Source organism: Jatropha curcas, unplaced genomic scaffold, assembly GCF_041381405.1.
Source record: "Jatropha curcas cultivar XTBG-Jc1 unplaced genomic scaffold, XTBG_Jcur_1.0 HiC_scaffold_194_pilon, whole genome shotgun sequence".
NCBI classification, from domain to species: Eukaryota; Viridiplantae; Streptophyta; class Magnoliopsida; order Malpighiales; family Euphorbiaceae; genus Jatropha; species Jatropha curcas.
Window position 1 is genome coordinate 22,036 of NW_028322406.1, and position 23,125 is coordinate 45,160.

A 23,125-nucleotide genomic window follows, 5' to 3' on the forward strand; every position below is an offset into this window, starting at 1 on the left:
TTAATTAACTTAAAATGACTAAAAAAGACATTAGATGTTTAATTAATTGAATAGGAGGAAAAAAATGGATATGATTATCAAAAAATTTAATTAATCTTAATGAAACGCTAAATATTAAGATATTTAACGTTTGATAAAAAATTTCATCAATCTCTAAAAGCTATTATAAATATTATATTACCGAACGATATAATTAATAAAATTAATTTTTACCTGGAAAAAACATAAAGTTAGCTCAAAGATTGTTATCCAACATGCCTAAATCTACTTATTAATAGTTTTCGAAGAAATAAAAAAGAGACAAGAATGAAAAAAATTATTAGAGAATCTCATTTTATAAGCAAGAAGTATTTTATTTTAAAAAAGAGATTGGAACATGGAAATGTGCAATTGTATATTATTTTAGTGATCTAGTATGTGATTGGCTTCCTTTCAAAAAAAAAAAAATGTGATTGATTTATTTATTATGAAATTGGAAAATATTCAGATACTATGTTCCACATGCAATTAAGCACATACGTAGTTATATGAGACAAATTACAAAAAGTTAATTTACAAGAAAAGATTGCATAAATTTAGACAAAAATCATATTTATATCCTAAGCTAATTCCCATCAGAAAATAGCTTAATCCGCCCATTTTAATGTCAATTAGCTCTTCTAGGTATTATTATGTTTCTGATAATGACGTTGCTACCTTTACCTGTTTATTCATTTTTGCAAAAGAATAAGAATAATAACAATAATATGAAAATAAAACACTAAAGTCAGAAACAAGTTCGTATATAAAAATGAGACAGATACAGAGAATTTTGATATTAATTCCATTGATTCTGTGATTCATGGAGAAGGGAAAAATGTCTTTTGCTTATAGTTATTTCTTCCTCTTATTAGTAACTATTTCTATTGTAGCAGTGGAGGCCAATCCACCACCAATTTTTATATTTGGTGATTCTACATTTGATGTTGGGACCAACAATTTCTTGAATGGAACGATTGCACTTGCCAATTTCCCTTATAATGGGATTGATTATCCTAACTCAGTTCCTACAGGGAGGTTCAGCAATGGGTATAACCTTGCCGATCGACTTGGTACGTATTTGTCTAAAGGGTGTGTCCTGATCCTGTCTCATGCATGTGTTCAACGTTCTTTTTTAAAGTAGAAAAAAAAAAAAAAAAAAAACTATAATCGACATATCCATCTTAATTTAGCATTCCAAGCTTTATGAAAATAGTAATCAGTGAAGATTTAATTCATCTGAAGAACTGTATTAAATTTATGTTATTGTATAGAAAATGATGAACATTGATTGATAATTTCTGCTTGTAATTTTTATTTTAGCGATGCTATTCGGATACGAGGGAAGTCCACCATCTTATCTTTCTCTTGTCAACAATATGTCGATTTCCAAGGAGGAAATACTGAAAGGAGTTAACTTTGCTTCTGGAGGATCTGGAATTCTTGATCAAACTGGAAGCAAATTGTGGGTGAGTATTTATATAAAATTAACGATTAATAATCTTGATTCTTGGTTGTTGGATTTTGTTCTAAAATTCAAAAAATGTAGCACGGAGTTGTATCATTGAGAGATCAGATTCAGCAATTCGGACTGATCCGTGAAAATATTTCCGAGATGAAGGGTGCTGATGAAACTGCTAAGAATCTTTCCAACTCTTTGTTCATACTCAGTGTTGGTTCAAATGACATCCTCGATCCCGTTCGTTTAGGAATCAACGTAACCAAAGAACAATTGATGACAAATCTCCAGTCAGCTTACTACCAACATCTAAAGGTATATATAAACCGTATAGCTAGCAGATAAATCCCTTGTTCGATTCGATTAAAACCCATTATTATAAATTTGTCAAATAATAAGATCCATTTGAATTCAGTTTAAGGATAAGATTTCTCGTTTTCATTAAAATGGCAGGATTTATACAATCTGGGAGCTAGGAATTTGGTATTTTAGTTGCTGCACCACTTGGCTGCTGTCCTTTTTCGCGTGCTTTGAACAAGAGTTTTGGGTGGCAATGGTGGTTGTTTGAGAACAGTAAATGAATTTGCTCGACGTTTTTACCACATTGTTTACGCTGTTTTACAAAGAATGACATCTGAATTTCCAGAAATGAAGTATTCACTTGGAAATATGTACAATATGACTAACTTTGTCATGAAGAATCCTCGTTCCTTTGGTAAGTGTACAGTTTAAGGATTATTATTATGTTCAATTTATTTCTTTAAATTGATTGTGTATACTATAACGAGGGATCTTAATAATTTAAGCTACTCTATGAACTTTGCATAGCTTCGTTCCGAAAAAGCTCATTTGACAAGTTTAACAAGTCGAGTTCAAGTCTTATACAGTTCATTTAATAAATGAACCAAGCTCGAGCCCAAATTTAATTGGAGCATATAAATGAGTCGCAAAAAAAAAAAAAAAAAAAAAAAAAAAATTTAACTAACAAGTTGAATTGAGCCGAGCTCTCTATTTATACTAAACTTGATTCAACTTGATTTGTTTACAGCCTAATTATAACTAATTACGGAGACATATTGTAATAAATATTAGATTTACTCTACAATTACTTAGTAAATAGTCACGTTTTGTTGGCTTACCCACTTTATAATATCGATTAGACTTGCCTAAACTCATCTATAGATCTAGCTATGGTTCAAACTAATGAAAATTGAAGTTTTTTAAAAATTTGTTCTCTTTTCTTAAGTGAATTGTCAAAAATACTCTTGGTTTTAATAAATTTATTTTTCATAGATTTGGTCTATAAACTCGATTTAAGCAAGTCAATTCTAACAGTTACTAAACACAACCATCACTTTTTAATGTCTTAGGTTTCAAGGAAAACAAAGGAAGCATGCTGTGGATCCGGAGATTACAATGGCGTAGGGTTCTGCAATGAAGCACAAAGTCCTAACCTTTGTAAGAATCGTAAAGAGTACTTATTTTGGGACTTATATCATCCTTCTGAGGCCGCAACCAACCTATCAGCCCTAGCTCTTTATTATGGAGACAGTCCATTCGTGAAACCAATCAACCTTCGCCAACTGCAGAGATTCAAATCTAACTTATATTACCACTGTGGTTCAGTATATAATAATGTCTTATATATACTCTAATCCAGTAATTTATCAATTCAATAATGTTATTTTCGAGTTAAAATTATAAGAGTATATTTGTTTTGCCTGTATTTTGGTTCTTTTTTGTTCGGTTTCTCTATAGTTTAATTAATGTTGTCATTGCACACTAAGGCATATAGTCTAATGATCAGTGCATTGCGATCGAGCAATAGATCGAGATTCAAATTTCCCTTTTTCAATATTTAAAAAAAATAATTAATGTTTTCGTACATCAAATGATATAGATTTGAAATTATAAACCACTAAAAGTAACCTAATATTCCATTTCAGGATATATATGATTAATTGAATTAAACAGGATATATATCCGAATCCATAGACCTCATTTCCAATACTTGTTGGTAGTTCAATAAGCATATTTAATGAACAAATATTTATTGATATTCTTTTATTTTCACAATTTTTTCTTTTTACAATTGTCAAAAATGAGGAATTGAAACCAATTTCTATACACCTAGTTGGTTTCGATTATAGTGTAAAATTAAAAATTATTCGATAATTTAGTTTCAGTTTCGACTGATTCAGTTTCAATTTAAAACCAAACTATAGTCATGCCTAGGTTTACTGGGAGGGTTTTTATGGATAGATATACTCTAGTTTAATGATAGCTAATTATTTCATGAAAATAGGTCTAATTCCTTTTCATACTAATTCAATGTATATAACATATATGAGTAGCGTTATTTCCGAAGCATGTTTTGTTAATTCAGATAAAGAAATACTATCTCCGTTCCATTTTATTTATATGGTTTGATAAAACACGCATATTAAAAATTTAGTCAACAAAAACTATTTTATCATTTAAACCTAAACTATTTTATCATTTAAACCTTAACTGATTAAATATATTAATAAAAGTCTCTCATTTAATAAAGTATCATAGGTTATCATGAGAAAAATAATGGTTTACATGTCTAAATTTAAAAATTTTGCAAACATTTTGAGACGATAAAAAAAATTAACAAACAAACGAAAAAGAATAGAAGGAGTAGTAAATATTGTCCTAATTGAGAATTAACATTTGGATTTTAGGACCATACAAATTTTAAAAAACTTTCAGCTGTTTCTTCGCATTGCTTCCGCATCTACTCCTTTAGCTTGCTCAATTCCTCGTCCAGAATATCCTTGCAGAGAATCAACGTTGATTCATGAAGTTCGACTGCTCCTTTCGGTCAAAGTTAGTTTATTAATACTTGCTCTAACATTAACAAACAAGCTCTGAAAATAATGCTACCCAATAATAAATATAGTTAAATAATAATTCTTTGCTAATTTTTTTTTTATATATTATACCAATTTAAAAACATAAATGAGCCATGATTTTAATTTGTTGCTTATTCCAAAATTTGACTAACATGTTTGCTAACAAAAATAAAAATTTAACTGTGGTTGGATTAGCGGAAGTAGAATTCATCCTTTGAGGGAACCTTTTTTTTAAAAAAAACAAATTATAATTTATGATAAGCCAAAAAGAAAAATTAGTTTATTTTATGGACAAAAGGACATCACAGAAATTTTTTCTTGTATTCTGCATAGGGCTGTGCAATTTGGATTCCGGTACGGTTCTTAAGAAGAATCAGAACCGAACCAAAAATTCAGTTCTTTCATTTTTAGGAACCGAAAATGAACCGAACTAAATTCAGAAAGAAGAAGGACCAAAATTATTTAAGAAAATTGATTTTTCCCATGTTTTTTTACCATTGTCTTTTTATTTTTAGGAAAATGGTTTGGCACTTCTTGGAAAAAATCAATGAACAAGAACATATTTGTTTGATTAATATGTAAATATTATCAGTAGGGCAAACATCCGCCCTGTCAATGATGTAGTTGTCTTATATCATAATCGATTAGCACCCAGCTAATATTCAATTTTATAACATAAATGTAAACAACAAGAAAAATGCCTTGAAACAATGCTTAACTCATTCATCCTAGTTGATGATGTTGAATTTTTGGTAAAAAAAAGTCACATTGATGCTAATGTTGATTGACGTTGAGTGATTGAGTCTCCTTCTCTCTTAATCAAAAGTATCGAGCTTGAATATTGGGTACGAAAATTGTTATATTTAGAAGATCACTTCTTCAATGGACCCTGCAGTACTCGAGCCGGATATAGTCGAAATTCAGTGATAATGTCGATCTTGCTCATATATATAAGAAAGATTCTTAGAATTAAGCTAGATCCATTAGCTGACAATTGTTAACTGTTAAAATATGTAATGATCATTAAGAATATACTTTTTTAATATATTATGAAGTAATATGTATTTTAAAAAATTTTAAGATGGATATTTTATTTTTATTTTTATCTATATAAAAATAAAAAATACTGATTAATTTCTTTAAATAATATTAATTTCAATTTATTATTTTTAAATAACTATAAATAAAATAAATAAAAATATTACTTTGAAAAAATTAAACTAAAGCTAGAATTGCAACGAAAAATTAGTTAAAAAGAAAAAAACAATTGAATATGGCAACATGCAATTGGGTTTTTTAGTGATAAACTATGCTATTATTATATTCATAAAATGGCAAACAATGGGCTGTAACTTTAGTGGGTGCGTCCAAAATATGCGGAAATTATTGCAAGAACATATAAATAGCTGCTGTAGTTCATTCAGACAATAACATATGGTTATTTTACAAATAAGGTTTCATATATTTGGCCAAAAATTATACTTATATCCTAAGATAAAATTTGCGAATGAGCAAATAGTTTAATCCGCCCATATATAATGTTAATTAGCTCTTCTATGTATTATTATGTTCTGATAATGACACTGATGTCCTTACCTGTTCATTCATTTTTGGAATATATGACAAAAATAAAATAAAAATAATGATAATAAAGACAGAGCCAAGTTCATATATATATAGAAGAAATACAGAGAAAATTTTAGTAGTAAACAATAATTATTTTCTTCGATTCATTTCATGGCAAAGGGAAAACTGTTTTAGCTACAATTATTTTCTGCTCTTGTTAGTAAGTCTTTCCATTGCAGAAGTGGATGCCAAGCCAGCAGCAATTTTCATATTTGGTGATTCTACATTTGATGTTGGGACTAACAATTTTCTGAATGGAACGACTGCACTTGCCAATTTCCCTTATAATGGGATTGATTTTCCTGACTCAATTCCTACAGGGAGGTTCAGTAATGGTTATAACCTTGCTGATCGACTTGGTACGTATTTCATTTCCGAGTGATTGTCTCGGGTTATTAACGATTGACTGAGCGTTATTGAATCTTCTGAGGTTGTAACGCTCGGTCTTCTATATATTTATTATGTCTTTCAACGTTTTTTACTGTCATTTACATCTTAACTCTTTTACAGATATGTTCTTAATATATTTATTAGGCTATCAGTACGTATAACAAACATGTATGGATCTCAATTCTAGCATTAATTCCAAGCTCCATGGAAGTAGTAATTACTGAGGATATGATACTTAATTCATCTTAAAGAAATGTAATAAGTCATCTTATATGCCAAAATAGTTTACTGATAATTCTTGCTTGTCAACTTTTGTTTCAGCAATGCTGTTTGGATATGAAAGGAGCCCGCTACCTTATCTTTATCTTGTCAACAATATGTCGATTTTCAGAGAGGAAATACTGAAAGGAGTGAACTTTGCATCTGGAGGATCTGGAATTCTTGATCAAACTGGAAAAATATTATGGGTGAGTTTTATATAAAATGCTATTCTGAAGTGTTAATTAAGTAGTTAATTAGCAATCTCAACCGAGGTTTCATCCGGTAATGAATTTACTGTTCAGTGTTAATTAAGTAGTTTTTGTTTCTTTATATAGTTTTGGTCGGAGCATAATTAAAAACTAATAATCTTGATTCTTGATTGTCGGATTTTGTTCTAAAATTCAAAATATACAGCATGGAGTCGTACCATTGAGAGATCAGATTCAGCAATTTGCATTAGTCCGTGAAAATATTACTGAGATGAAGGGTGCTGATGAAACTGCTAAGAATCTTTCCAACTCTTTGTTCATATTCAGTGTTGGTTCAAACGACATTCTTGATACCCTTCGTTTAGGAGCCAATATAACCAAAGAACAATTGATGGCCACTCTCCGGTCAGCTTACTACCAACATCTAAAGGTATATATAAATCCAATAGCTACCAGATAAATTTCCTTGTTTGATTCTATTAAAATCCGTTACTATAAATTTCTCAAATAAGATCCATCGCAATTCGGTTCAAGAATAAGATTTCTTGTGTTGATTAAAATGGCAGAACTTATACAACATGGGAGCTAGGAAATTTGGCATAATAGGTGCTGCACCAATTGGCTGCTGTCCTTTTTCGCGTGCTATGAACAAGAGTTTGGGTGGTAACGGTGGTTGCTTGAAAGCACCAAATGAATTTGCTCGACGTTTCTACTTCGTTGTTCGCTCTCCTTACAAAGATTGACATCTGAATTTCCAGAAATGAAGTATTCACTTGGAAATGTGTACAATATGACCAGCTATATCTTGAAGAATCATCGCACATATGGTATGTGTGCAGTTCAAGAATTATCACAATTAAGTAATTATATTTCTATGAATTGGTCATTTTAACACATACTATAACTAGGTTTATAAATAAGTCAAAGCAGCTCAATATCTCTTTGACATTCTGGTTTTGAAAAAAAAGTTTATTCAATAAGTTTAACGAGGTGAGTTCCAGCCTACTTATTGAATTCATTTGATAAAGGAGTCAAGCTCGAATTTGAATATATAAATGAACCACAATTTTTTAAACTAACGAGCTGAGTTTAAACTTTATTTTTAAGCTTGAACGGGACTTGATTTTTCAATAAAATTACTAATAAAATCTTCACTTTTTGAATACCCTAGGTTTCGAGGAAATAAAGGAAGCTTGCTGTGGGTCGGGAGATTACAATGGAGTAGGGTATTGCAACAAAACAGAAAACCCTAACCTTTGTCAGAATCGGAAGGAGTATTTATTTTGGGACTTGTATCATCCATCAGAAGCTGCAACCAATCTAACAGCCCTAACCCTCTATTATGGAGGCACTGACTTTGTGAAACCAATCAACTTTGGTCAGCTGGCAGAGATTCAACTCTAATAGGATAATTAAAAAATAAATAAAACAATATATATATATATATATATATATACACACACACACACACACAGCATTTTGGTTTTGTAATAATGTTGAATCCAGCAATTAATGAATTCAATAATGATATTGTCTCATTAGAATAAAGAGGGTATCTTTGTTTTGTTTGTATTTTTGGTTTTATTTTGTTTGTTTTATATAACTATGACTATGTTATTTCAGTGATTAAGTTTATGCCCTTTAAACTTTTCTGGAGTTCAATTATAATCTTACACTTTTATATTTTAATAATAACTATTTACATCACAGAAATAAAATAATTTGACACATATTACATTTTAATGAGAGGTATATTTGTTGCTCAAATGTAAAATTATAGGATTATGATGGATTACCCCTAAAATTTAGGGCGCTAGCTACAAAAATAATCACCGAAAATATATAGTGAAATTTATACATTGGGCCAATGGAATTACAATATGTGTAGCACTTGGCAAACCTTGTAACATTTGTAATCTTTTTATATATAAACAGGGTTAAAACCCCACAATAAGGGTTACGTGATTACTCCCACTTCACTTGGCTTTTTTTTTTTTTTTAATTAAAGTTAATTAAAGAAAAGCCGCCTTGTTTAGCCACTACTTTTTATGTAGAGTTTACTCTTTGGAAAATGTTTACATGGACTTGGTACATGATTCCAACTACGGACCAAACCAATGCAAATAGAAATTCTTTTCAAAAATTATTCTTAATTTATCTTTTTTTTTTAATATATGGTTATAAATACTTATTTTCAATAAAAATTCAAATTTTCATTGATTTGGTCTATAGATAAGACTAAGGACCGAGCCTAGACAAGTCAATCTGCTAGCATTTTGACAAAATAGCACTTTTATTAATTTATTTGGTAATGTAATATTTATAGTAGCATCCGTATATCATTTGCTAATGAAATATTGATAAGGCAGTACTTCTATTAATTATATGGTTCAACGTAACATAATATTTATAATAATGTTTATAGGCTAGTGAGTGTTCATATGTTTAGTATTTGATAAGTACAAATAATTAAAATTTTAGAATTATTTTACCAATTAATCAAACAATTATTTTTATTAAATACTTGTATTTTAAACACTAACATCTAACCGCTATGAATACCCAAATTTTGAGGCTCAAAGAGCCAGTTTTCCCGGACTGCAAACAGTCCGGCCGGACCGGAGGCCATTTTGGAAGTTCACCGAAAGTATGTCAATATGGTATTTGACACATCCGGGACGTCGCGAGGATCGCGGAACTGGTCCCGGAATATTTTTCGGAGGTCCGGAACTCCCGAAAAAGCCTCCGGAACGAAAATTAGCAAAACCACTGGGCACGGCGGCTCGGACCGCCGGACACGGCAGCCCCGGCCACCGACCCCGGCGGCCCTGGCCGCCGAAACAGTCCGATTTTTGCCTATAAAAGCAGCCTCGGGCCTTCTGTTTTCCTCACCCAGTCTGTGTTGACGGACGCTCCTTCTCCCTCACGCTCCTTGCGATTCTTTACTGCTTTTCTGCATTTTAGTTTAGCTTTTATCGCTTTCTTGCTTTGTTATTTGGTCACTAAAGCTAAATTAATTAATATTCCCTTAACGAGGAGCTTAACCTGGAGTTGAGAAGTGGCTGTCGATTAAATCAGGTATGTAAACTAAACTCTGCCTATTTAATTTTAGCACTTCATGCATGCTTCTCTTCTACTCCTAATAACTCTACAACTGCATAAATGCATTCATGTCATCACTAGGCAATTAAATTTGCCTCAATTAAACATAATTAGGCTTAAATGCCCGATTAATCAATAATCGTGGTATTAAAGCCTAAATCCGACAATATTGACTTAAAATACCTAGTTAATTAAATGGCTATGGTATAGTTACCTTTATTTCGAACAGTCCAGGCTTAAGTCCAATTAATCAATAATTGTGACTAAAAAGCTTTAATTAAACACGTTTTCTCTCAGCAAAAAATTGCCTACATTGCAATTAAAGTAATTAATTTTGGCGACAATCGCCCAATCATCAGCTTTTGGCAATAATTTGCCTAAATCAATTTATTTTCGCTGAAAGCCTAAAAAATAATCAATTTTGGCGACAATCGCCTAAAACATCAATTTTTGGCAAACTAATTGCCTAAATCAATCTTTTTGGCTGAAAGCCATCAAAATCAACATTTTTGGCATCAAATGCCTAAAAATCAACTCTTTGACAAAATGTCTAAACAAATGCACAGAGCATACACACACTCATGCATAAAGCATCCCCTTTCAAAGCCCTTCAAAGGAGGCCTATCGAACTACGCTGACTTTGATCTTCCATTCAAACGGAAGTACGTAGGCACGTTTGGGATTTAACCCCGAGTGGCAAGTCGCAATCACTTAAAATTGGTCCATATCGCATTAATCACCTTGCAAAGCATTCATTTCATGGTTAGTTTATCAGCATGACATAGACTCAGGATCCATCTCGGGTTTGCACACCATGCCTTAGACATTGGAATAATTAATCTAGTAACTAGATTAATTAAAATTAGAGTCACTTAGGGTTTTTCCTAGTTTACCCTAAAACAATTAAACAAGGTGGCGACTCACACGCATTCACGTGCATTTCTTCCTTAGTCACATACATTTGTATGCATTGATATTTGGGGAGGGGGTTCACAACCGCTATTACAACTAACAACGAAAAAGAAAATTAAGCGTACATACAATTGCAAGAATAAGATCGTCTCCTGCGGATGAAATCTTCCAAAAGGAAAATGTAGAAAGACGAAAGACTAATAAATTTATCTTTTTTCACGTTTTTTACCATTTATCTTATAATTTTTATGAAAACGGTTTTATATTTCTTGACAAATGCTAATGAATAAGGATGAATTTTGGTTTTAGGGCAATCCGTTCTACCACTAAAGTTGTTTGTATTATGATTAACAATAATTAATATTCATTTTTATAACATAAATTAATGTAAAAAACAAGAAAAATGCCTCCAAAAAATGTTTAATTAATTCACCCTAGTTGATGATGTTAATTTCTTGGTGTAATAAAACAAAAGAATGGTGTTCATCCTGCTGATATATATATAAGATAGATTCTCAGAATTAAGAAAGGCAAGAAAATCAGACAAAAACCCATTACTGATTTCCTTTCTCATGGCAAAAATGTCAAACTTTTCTTCTTACTTTCTCCTTTTAGCTCTATGTGTTGTTGCTATTAACCCTACATATGCATATGAGAGGACCTTGCCTGCTATTTTCATTTTTGGAGACTCTGCCATTGATATTGGAACTAACAGTTACTTAAATTCCTATGCAAGGGCTAATTTCCGTTACAATGGGATTGATTTTCCTCAATCAAGACCAACAGGAAGGTTCAGCAATGGCTATATATTGGTGACCAATTAGGTACAGTTTCAACAGTAGTACTATCTCTTTTTTTCAGTTTGATGGCTATCTCTCTTTATATATACTTACTGCGTTATTTTGTGTGGTTTATTATTATTTATTAGCAATGAAGTTTGGGTTTAAGAAGAGTCCAGCAGCTTTTCTTGACATTATGAATCGGACAACCCCCATTCATTTTCAAAAGAAGATTCAACGAGGTGTGAACTTTGCTTCTGCTGGGTCTGGCATTTTCGATGATACTGGATCCAAAGCATGGGTGAGTCTGTTCTTAAGATTTTGTTTTAGATATATTTTATACACTTGAAATTGATACGTATATTTAAATTTATGTTTCAAAAAAAAAATCATTAAAACATCAATTTAATGTTAAATCTAAATACTGAATCGTTAGCAAATGATGTTTGGCTTAACAGTACAAACTTTTATCTTAGGACTTAATTATCCCAAGTTCGATCTCCAAGTTAAACCTAATGAGCCCTTGATGTAATATATAACAAATAATGTATTTGAAATATTTTATCTCCTTGGATACTAGAAAAGAAATACTGAACAATTTCAATTGTCTTAGAGGTTGTTAAACTAATTTTTTTACATGCTTCTATAAGTAAATAGGGAAACACAAACACTTATCTACACCCGGTGTATGTATCCATTTATACACTAAACCAATTATAAATAATGTTTTAATTCAAATGAAAATATTTCACAAAACGGTAATATTTTTTAAAAAAACTTTTGTTTGATTAGCTTCATGCATGGAACCATCCTAGACCCGCAAGAAATTTCTAAGAAGCCAAAAACAAGGCATTTTAGTTTATTTATATAAACTCGTTAATTTGAATCAACTTTACTTAGTGATGATAAACCTAACAATAGATTCTTGATTTGGTGGAAACCTGCAGAATGCAGTTGTGCCTCTATCGCTGCAAATTCAACAATTTAATACAGTCATAGGAAATATCACACAAGTTAGAGGTCCAAAGGCAACAGCTAAGATTCTTTCCAAAGCTTTATACATTTTCTGCTTTGGAGCTAACGAATTCTTTGATTACATGCGGGCAAAAAACAATACACCCAAAGAAGAGTTCGTGGCTGGTGTCCAATCTGCATACCATGTTCATTTGAAGGTTCTATCCTGATCTTTTTCCCTTTTATAGTACTGGGAACTTTGTTTAGGACAAATAACATTCACCTTTCTAATGGTTTTGTTCACCAACTTATGGGTTTTATCTTCTTTTTTCCTTTTTTTTTTTTTTCTTTTGCATGCTTGTATTATGACAGGATGTGTATAATATGGGTGCAAGGAAATTTGGTATAATAGGAGTTCCACCAATTGGTTGTTGTCCATATGCAAGAGCCATTAATGAAAAAGAAGGTGGTGAAGGTTGTATGCAGCTTTTGAATGACTTTGCTCAAGCTTTCTATAACTCAACTCTCACTCTATTGCAAAGGATGACTTCAGAATTGCCAAACTTCAAGTATTCTCTTGGAAATACCTATGCTATGACTATGGATTTGTTTGACAACTATCCTTCTTTTGGTAATTATGCTTATCCCTGCCATTATATATACACACACACGCGTTAGTAAGGGTGAGCAATTTTCGGTTTCTAGCCGAGAAACTGAGCCAATTTATTTTGGTCAGATTCAGATAGTTATTTTAAAAATTGATTACCAATCGGTTTGTATGTAAAAACCATTTGGTTTTCGATTTTTTATCTGGTTACTGTATATAACTAACCTTATTTTAAGTTCAAAATAACTAATTAGATTTGGAGTAATCAAATTCAAACCGAACCAAACCAATTATCATTTATTATACTATTTGGTTTAAAATTTGATACATCAAAAATATTTTTGCATAAACCAAAATCGAGCTAATTCGATTTTGGCTCGGTTGCCGGAATGCTCACTATAAACATTAGACTTTAAAGAACTACTGTAGGGAGGAACCCACATATATAGGGCCCAAAGGGGCCTTGGCCCCCAATATAAAAAAATTTCAATTTTTCTCGTTAAAAAAATTGAAAAAATATTTAAATTTGGCCCCCTCATCAATCAAAATTATAGTTTGACCCCTTACTTCTTCGAACTGGGTCGGTACCTGTACTACTCAACATTAATTTGGCTAAAATTATGAAATTTTCAAGTCCTAATTAGTTTCCTCATGCACTGTTTTTTGAAATTTTTATATGTTAAAAAGTTCCATTTATAAATTTTAGGGTTCAAGAACATCAAGACAGCCTGTTGTGGATTGGGAAATTACAGTGGAGAAGTAGGATGTTATGAACCTATAAATCCAATTCTTTGTAGCAATAGAAGTGAGTATTTGTTTTGGGATTTGTATCATCCATCTCAAGCAGCTTCTCAATTGTTAGCTTACAGCCTCTACAATGGAGATGCTAAGTATATGACACCAATGAATTTTAGTCAATTGGCTGATGTTCAAGTTCACATCTAGGTTATTTATGTAATGGCAAGATAATAAATTTAAATAATTTCAAGAAATTACAAAATGTTTATCTCTCTCTCTCTCTAGCACTCTTTTGAGAGGAAGGCTGGTTGGAATTGCTTCTTGGCCTGCTCATAATCATCCATTGGTTGTGTGAGTTACAATTTCATCTAACAAAAATATTTTTTCTTATTTGGCTTGATTATCTTGCAATCATGAAAATATTTTTTTTTAGGCTCCGTGTATTTGCGTAAAATAAATTGCTAGAACATATTTTTCACAATTTCCTGTTGTATAGAGGCGTTTATGAAAATAAATCAATGGAAAATATTTTCCTAACAAAAAAAAATTAATTCATTTTCAAGGAAAATGACTTTCTATTTTCATGAGCGTAAAACATTTTCGGATTTTGACAAACTTATTATAACCTTTTAAATTTTATAATTTTTTAATTTACTAATAATCGATAGCTACCACTACCACTCACCGGCCACCACTACGGCCACCACCATTGGCTACCACCGTCGGTTACCAGTGGCTTTCATAATTTATCATTTTTTTCACTATTATTATATTTAACAATAAAAATTTTAAAATATGAAATTTATTATTATTATTATTATGAATTAAAATTTTTTAATATTTTTAATGAATTTTCAATATTGTAACCGAATAACAGTTATTTGGAAAATATTTTTCAGTAAGTTATTTTTTGGAAACAGATGGAGCTTAGTTACATAAAGTTATCGTCCAAAAAATTATGTCAGCTATATATCAAACGGCTATTTGCATATCAAAATCAAAAATCTTAAAAACTTAAATTGTTGGTATAGAAAGTACACAAATTACAGAAATTTACAAGTTAAGTACATGATAACATTAATTCTTTATTTCAATTTTATACTTATTTTTGAAAATTGAACTGATTCAATATTTTTTTAATTTTTGCCTTAAATTCAACAAGAAGGTAATAGGATGACAACCCGATATGATAAAGTCCGACTTGAGGAAGACCCGCAAATTCCACCTAACTAAGCTGATCTGATATCAATTTACGGCTCGACCCGATATATAATCTGATCCAGATGATAGCGCAAATAAAAAAGAAAAAGGCAACTAATTTCCAGTTGGAAGTTGTCAAAATGGCTTAATTCTCAATATCCTTGACGGCTGCTTGCTTAGCACAAAATATTATTTGCTTAAGAGAAAAATAGTTATTCGTTCGGTGCTTGCTTTGCGGTTTGCACGAGGTAGGAATCCTAACTCATAAGTTCTCGCACGAAACCACCAGCCTGCAAATCGAAGACGAACAGAATGCTTTTCCGTTCATTTCTAGTTCACAAATCAATCTTTCACTCTCTTCAAGCTCATTCAAGACGCACTGTCCATCACCCAATTTCTATATTCCCTTCGTTTTTCTCTTGCTCTACTTTACCATCTTCTTCACAGTCAACCCAACATCCGCCTCATACTCATTACAAACTGAACCATAAAGACTGGTTGTCTCCAAATGAAGTTTTAAAAATTTTCGAAGACATTAAAGACCCAGATTCAGTTATCTCTATCTGGAATCAATACTCAAAGAGAAAAGACTATAAACCCAATGAAGCTATTTTCACTGTTGTTATAAACCAGCTTGCCTGTGCCAAAAACTTTGATGCCATTGAAGAAATTATGGAAAGAATCAAATTTGAAAAGTCATGTCGTTTGTCAAACGATTTCTTTTACAATGTAATCAAGATTTATGGCCATTTAGCTGGTCGAATCAATAAATCAATAGAAACCCTTCTAGATATGCCCAAAGGGTATAATTGTTGGCCAAATGTGAAAACTTTTAATCTTGTGTTGAATATGCTAGTATCTGCAAAGCTTTTTTATGTAGTTCATGAGATATATGTGAAAGCTCCCATGTTGGGTGTAGAAATTGATGCTTGTTGTCTTAATATTCTCATTAAAGGGTTATGTGAAAATGGGGATTTACAGTTTGCATTCAATGTGCTCGACGAATTTCCCAAACAAAGATGCAGGCCTAATGTGAGAACTTTCTCAACGCTGATGCACTACTTCTGTGCAAAAGGGGAGGTGAATAAGGCATTTGGTTTGCTTGAGAGAATGGAAAATGAGGGTATTGTGGCGGATACAATCACTTTCAATATTTTGATTTCAGGGTTAAGGAAACAAGGAAGGATTGAAGATGGGATGGAGCTGCTGCAGAAAATGAAGCTCAAGGGATGCGAACCAAATGCAGGGTCTTATCAAGAAGTTCTATATGGTTTGCTTGATGCCGGGAAGTTTCTGGAGGCAAAAGAATTCATGGCTATGATGATTTGTGAGGCTAATAGTCCTAGTTTTGCATCTTACAAGAAGTTGATTCATGGGCTTTGCAATGACAAGTTGATTAGGGAGGTTGAGTTGGTTTTGAAGCAAATGGTGAAACAAGGTTTTGTTCCAAAAATGGGGATGTGGAGAGAGATTCTAAGAAGTTTATTTTCAAGGACTGCTGCTTCTAATATCTGTATTAGTGAGATTGTCAATGGCTAGCATCACTGAACCTTTTGTGTTGAATTTATGCTTACCAGAAGTTGACGTTTGTTATTTGCCGGAATATGAAAGGATCACCTAATGAAACAACAACAATATATTGGCTGATTAGAGCAGTCTTTGATGTGATCATCTGATTCTAGCTGAAGATTTTCCCCGTCATGCTTTCCAACATCAGATACTTGCTTGGCCATATAAAAATCGAGCTTGTTCTGATGATATCCATTTGTGCTTCAACGAGGAACTATCTGAGTTGCACGTGATCAGTGGACGGCAGTTTGCTGTTCTGCCTTTGCAGTTCTGATGATATACGATCATATGGCTACTCAACTCATACGGAACTGATCAATGTACAAACAGTAAAATTTGATCCCTTTTCGTTTTTATTCAACATAAATTTCTGCAGAGATTTCGACTTCTATATCCCTTACCTTTTCTATAGACAACATATTATTCAATGAAATGCAAATTTGGTCTGCAAGATTCTTGCAAGTCAGTCTGTTTTCTGAACGAGAAGGAAAATCAATTAGTAAGTGCCGTTGGGCCTCTTGTGATACTGCTTGTTGGGCGCTCACACAAAGAATTAAAAGAAAAGCGAAAAAATAGAAATGAGACACGCAGAAATTTACGTAGTTTACCTTTAACTGTTTAGAGCTACGTTCACAAGATAAATTCCGAATAAATAATTCCTCCACTATTAAAAATAGTAGGTATACAAAGAGAGCAATACAAAAATAGTGGCACTCCAAGTGTTTTCCAAAAAACCCTCCATAATAATTTCATCACTATTTTTTCTCCTCTAGTTTTAGGAAACCTTTCCTAAAACTAGATAATTCTCTCTCTCCATTTTTTTCTTTCTGTTGTATATTGACGAGGAAAAATCTTCTCCTATTTATAAGAAAAGAGACACATTAATTACGTGTCTATGACTGAACGTGCTTGTCCTTTTTTTTTTCTCGCAGCCTTATTTGACTTTTTAAAAAAACATGGATTTCTTCCTTTTTGTGTTTTTTTCTACAAGCACGTGCTTGTCCTTTTTTTTTTTCTCGCAGCCTTATTTGACTTTTTAAAAAAACATGGATTTCTTCCTTTTTGTGTTTTTTTCTACAAGCTTAAGTGGGTCCCATATGTCAGAGGGATCCCACAGCAAGTGCTTGTTTTTTTTTCCAGGTTTGATATATGTATATATTTATTTGCTTAAAAAGTTACTGTTGCACCGACAAGAATATTGCAGAAGTTCAAACACCATTAATGTGATTAATCCTATAATTTTTTAGTTCTTTTTTTAATCTATGCCATAGAGTTAGACAGTTAGTGGCCAAGTTCTTTTTTTGTTTTTTTTTAATAATCAAAGGCTTACAGCTGGCCTGAAATTTGTGGACCCAATATCAGCTTAAATGGTGTCTGGTGTAAAATATCAGCTAGATATGCAATCTATAGAAGATTTTTATGTGGTACAAGGCGGCTACTACTGACTCAATGTCTACAAACCCACGCGCCTGCTAAGCTTCATAACAGAGGAGGGGTACAACTACAAAGTGCTAAGACGAATTTTATAGCTTTACTTTTCAAAGGCCTCACGACAAATATTTCTACTCTTAAAATAGTCGGTGGTTATTTTCAGTCAGAATATTGTATTATATTGTTTCCTTTACACAACAAGGAATTTGCTACTGATCTTCCTCTTACTGATTCAGTGAACCGTTTTTTTTCCGCGTACAAGAAAATTCAATTTTCTATTCTCAAATTCTTAAAAGGGAGGAGACACTGGCAAGGGAGTTTTGTGGTACTTAAAATAAATCAAAGTTAAGATCCATCAATCAGGTACATTTATTCTGAAAACTTGCAGATTGGATCTACCTGTCATTATTTTGCTTTGATTCTTGTGGTTACTAGTTGAAGAATTTTAAATGGCTAATTGCAATGCTATTAACTTACAACTAGTAGTTGAAGAAGTGAGTTGAGTGTTTGATTCTTGAAATCTTTGTTTCATGATGTAAAAGTAGCTTTTTCTCCACCCAAAAAAGGTTCTTTTGACTGCTTTCATGAAATCTTCTGATTCTTGATTGATTGCTAATAGTAACTAAACAAATTTTATGATTAAATTCTTATGTTTGATTTTTCAGCAAGGACTTACAAAATATTTGCCCTTATGCATCAAAATATAACTTAGAAGAAGTAGTTGAAGAAGAAAGTCGTGTCTTTGATTCTTGAAATCTTTGTCTTAATGTAAAAGTAGCTTTTTCCCCCTAGATGATTCCTTTGACCCTTCTTCATGAAATTTTGGATTCTTAATGGATTGCTAATAGTAAATAAACAAATTTTATGGTTAAATTCTTTTGTTTGATTTTTGATCAACGACTTGTAAATATTGTCTCTTATGCATCGATCTGTAGATGGAGCTTGCTGGGTCAGTTATAGAACTTGTAAACAAGTTATGGACTCCAGTAGGAACTGCTGGGAATATCATAGACACATGGACCAACATATGAGATTTGAGAAGGAAGTGAATGAACTAAACAGTCGGAAGGAAGATGTAGATTCAAGATTACGTGCAGAGCTTATTCCAGGGAAATTACTAAAAAGAGGTTGAGCTTTGGTTGCAAAATATAGAGACTATCAACGTGAAACTTTTGCAATTGAGCAAGAAGTTGCGAAGCGGAAATATCTTTCACGTGCACGCTTGGCAAAACTTTTTAAGAAGATAAAGAAGTGGAGGATCTTCGTCAAAAGGGTGATTTTGGTGACAGTTTGATGATTGATGAACCTGCAGATGTTGGAGAGATCTTACCTGTAACAACATTAGTAGGTGAAACAGCAAAAGAAGATGGAAGAAATTTGGACTGCTTGATGGATAATGATGTTAGAAAGGTTGGAATTTATGGCATGGGTGGTGTTGGAAAAACAACCATTATGAAGCATATCAACAACAGACTCCAAAGAGGCCGTGACAAATTTGAAAGTGATTTGGGTGACAGTGTCACAACCACTAAATTTGGGAACTTACAGAAAGACATTGCAGCTGCATTGAATCGAGATTTTGCACAATATGGGATGAAACAAAATGGCTGTCAAGTTATTTAAATGGCTGGGAAAGAGAAAAACTGGTTGTTAATCCTTGATGATATGTGGGAAGCATTCAATCTTGAGGATGTAGGAATTCCTGAGCCTACACCTGATAATGGATGCAAATTAGTATTAACAACTCGATTGCTTGACGTTTGTCGGAGAATGGATTGCAAGGATATCAAAATGGGCTTCTTACTGAAGAGGAGGCATGGAACTTATTTGTGGAAAAAGTTGGAATCAAGTTTTTAATACCCCGGAATTAGAAGCAACAGCAAAACAAGTTGCTGATGAATGTGCCTGCTTGCCTCTTGCAATTATCACTATAGCTGGTAGTATGAAGGGCGTAGATGACATATATGAATGGAAAATGCTCTAGAGGATTGAGGGAATCTACAAAGGGGCTTAGTGACATGGGTAAGGTGTTTGAGCAGCTAAAATTTAGTTATGCGCGTTTGAAAGATGACAAGTTCAGGCAGTGTCTCATATATTGTGCATTATACCCGGAGGACTTTTTGATCAAAAGGACACAGCTGATAAGGCATTTGAGGTTTAGGAATAGTAGATAAAATGAAAAGTAGCAAGCAGAGTTTGACAAGGGATACTATGCTAAACAAGCTTGAAAATGCTTGTCTTTTGGAAAGCATTTGATAAGAAATATGTGAAGATGCATGACCTAATTAGGGACATGGTAATACAGATGAAAAGCATGGATCGTCAATCCTTGTAGAAGCTGGAGTTCGGTTAAGAGAATTACCAAATGAGAACAGATGGATGGAGGAACTTGAGAGCGTATCCTTGATTGACAATCACATATCAGAAATTCCTTCTAGATTGTCACCAAAATGTCCAAAACTTCAAACCATGTTACTGGCACAGAATAAAGATCTGGTTAGAATTCCAGATTCTTTCTTTTCATGCATGCATGTTTTGAGGCTTCTGGATCTGTCTTTATACTGGAATTAAGAATTTACCAAACTCCATCTCACATTGGAGAATCTTGTTGCATTGTATCTTAAGCATTGCAAACGATTGCAGTCCGTGCCTTCTGTAGCAAAGCTAGGTGCACTAAGGGAGTTGGATCTAGATATACTGGAATCCAACATGTACCTGAAGGCATGGAAAGTTTGATCAATCTCAGGTATCTTAATCTCTATGTGCGAGATCTAGAGTTACCAATCGGAATATTAAAGCTCTCTTGCCTTGAATACTTCGACTGTGGTGCAGATCAAAAAATTTGAAAGTAAAAGGTGAGGAATTGGTAGGCTTGAAAATGATAGAAAAAATTGAATGTCAATTACAGTTTATCTAGTTTTAATATATTTGTTGGGTCTCTGCATGGCCGAGTGCTGAGAAAGTACTTTCTACAATCTGGGAGAGGAGGACTTGTATACAGCTGAGACTTCAAAAAAGTTGTAAGAATAATTGATTATGGCATCAGTGAAAAGGCATAGAAGATTCACTTTTGGTCCCAATTGATGTTGAGTACCTGAGTATTGAGAGGTGCCACAATTTCAAAACCTTGAGCTATTTTTCAACACAGAAGAATGAAATTCATTTTAATTCAGGAAAAGAAAGCCTGGCAATGACATCACTTCTTTGCATGCTACACCACAATCAGTTCTTCCTAGTGCCTTTTCCAGTCTCACAGTTCTCAAAATCCAAGGTTGTTCAAATATAAGGAGTCTGTTCAAACCTGGGTTGCTTCTACTACTTCAAAACCTTGAAGAGGTTCTTATTTATGACTGCCCACAAATGAAGCAGTTTTTACAACAACAGATGAGCAGGAAGCAAGCAGCAGCAACCATTTACCAATGGAAAATAAAGGTATTGCCATGAGGTTTGTTCTCCCCAACTTGAGGAGTCTCTCTTTGTGTAGGCTACCAGAATTAAAAGCATCTGTCTGGGGTTGGTGCTTTGTCCTTCTCTCCTTTACATGACAGTTACTGCATGTCCAAATATAAGAAGGCTCCCGCTTGAGCTTCCGATTGTTGATGGTAGCATTTCCTCCACCTAATCTCGAACAGATCTATGTTCAAGATGAAAAATGGTGGGAATCACTGGAATGGGATCAACCTGGCTCTAAGATTGCCCTTCAACCTTTCTGCAAGTTTCTATATATAATTAATGCAATCTGACAAGGATAAGCTGTTCAAGGATCTGTAAATGCTCAGGCAAGCATTATTTTCTAGCTAGGCTACTATTATCTATCCTTAAAAGGCTCAAAGCTCACCAGGAGCTTGTTTGGGGTAAATGAATTCCATAAAATTGTATGGAATTCATTTATAAATCCCATTTTTCATGTTTGGTATAAATAAAAATTCATTTGAAGTTCCATATGTTTAATTCTATGGAATAGTTGTGCTTGGACCAAATTATTCGAAATTGATAGAATTTGCAAATGAATTCTAAACTTGAAGGAATACAAAAGCTAGTAAATTTAATAAATTTTAAGTGCAAGTTAGTAAAGCTATATAGTTTGAATTCTATGGTTGATCCAAAAATCAAATGAATTTCATTGAGTTACCTTATGAAATCAATGATCTCAACTACGACTATCTTGTGCTCACTGAATACACAATTAGTTTGAAAAAGCAGAATATCAAATTGTATTCTAATTTTTTTTTTTTTAAAGGTATATACAAGAATATATATAGGAGAATTGATACAAGCTAATTTTAACTATTGACCATATAATCAAGGACACTAATTATGCTTGAATTGATACAAGCTCATTATTAGCTATTGACCCTATAATCAAGGACACTAATTATGCTTGACTATTTCACAAAGATTACTAAAATCAAGCCTAAAATATCTCTACACAATTTACTCTATCCAACCCTCACCAACCGTACCAAGAGTTGGATTGTTAGAGCTAAAGAATCAAATCTGGCAAGGTTATTATTACAAACCCACTCTCCCGGTTCCCTTTTGATCGATTTAAGAAAACCTGGTTGGGTTTCTACGTTTGGTGATGGAGTTTTTGATGAGTTTCCTGAGTTCTTGACTCGTTGGATTATAAAGTTTTTGAGATCGGCAAGGCTTATTTAATTGATGCTCCTGACAAAGGTGGAAGCGTTATCCAAGACTTAAAATAGCATATTAATATAAAGAAAGTGGTGATTTCTTCGAGTTTTTATAAGATTGGGAACGAATTTGCAGATATGGTACTATTGGTTGACATGGGACGTGTCACAACCACTAAAATTTGGGAACTTACAGAAAGACATTGCAGCTGCATTGAATCGAGATTTTGCACAATGTAAGGATGAAACAAAAATGGCTGTCAAGTTATTTAAAGGCTGGGAAAAGCGAAAAAACTGGTTGTTAATCCTTGATGATATGTGGGAAGCATTCAATCTTGAGGATGTAGGAATTCCTGC

General features: G+C 32.8%; 3 protein-coding genes and 2 pseudogenes across 3 annotated transcripts; all 5 read left to right on the forward strand.

The window, feature by feature from the left end:
- Positions 1-841: 841 nt before the first annotated feature.
- On the forward strand, positions 842-8,246 carry LOC149491974 (GDSL esterase/lipase At4g28780-like; annotated as a pseudogene).
- Positions 8,247-11,784: 3,538 nt separating this feature from the next.
- On the forward strand, positions 11,785-14,141 carry LOC105628599 (GDSL esterase/lipase At2g23540). Its single transcript, XM_089716941.1, has 4 exons — positions 11,785-11,936; positions 12,583-12,807; positions 12,962-13,220; positions 13,903-14,141. The coding sequence occupies exons 1-4, from the start codon at positions 11,787-11,789 to the stop codon at positions 14,139-14,141; spliced, it is 873 nt and encodes a 290-aa protein (XP_089573067.1). The 5' UTR covers positions 11,785-11,786.
- A 1,081-nt stretch (positions 14,142-15,222) lies between these two features.
- On the forward strand, positions 15,223-16,729 carry LOC119369938 (uncharacterized). The gene has a single exon (XM_037636905.2). The coding sequence runs from the start codon at positions 15,447-15,449 to the stop codon at positions 16,671-16,673; it is 1,227 nt and encodes a 408-aa protein (XP_037492833.2). The 5' UTR covers positions 15,223-15,446; the 3' UTR covers positions 16,674-16,729.
- Positions 16,730-19,149: 2,420 nt separating this feature from the next.
- On the forward strand, positions 19,150-19,757 carry LOC149491975 (putative disease resistance protein At1g15890). Its single transcript, XM_089716940.1, has 2 exons — positions 19,150-19,261; positions 19,378-19,757. The coding sequence occupies exons 1-2, from the start codon at positions 19,150-19,152 to the stop codon at positions 19,755-19,757; spliced, it is 492 nt and encodes a 163-aa protein (XP_089573066.1).
- Positions 19,758-20,476: 719 nt separating this feature from the next.
- LOC149491976 (putative disease resistance protein At4g27220) lies at positions 20,477-22,078 on the forward strand (annotated as a pseudogene).
- The last annotated feature ends 1,047 nt before the right edge of the window (positions 22,079-23,125 follow it).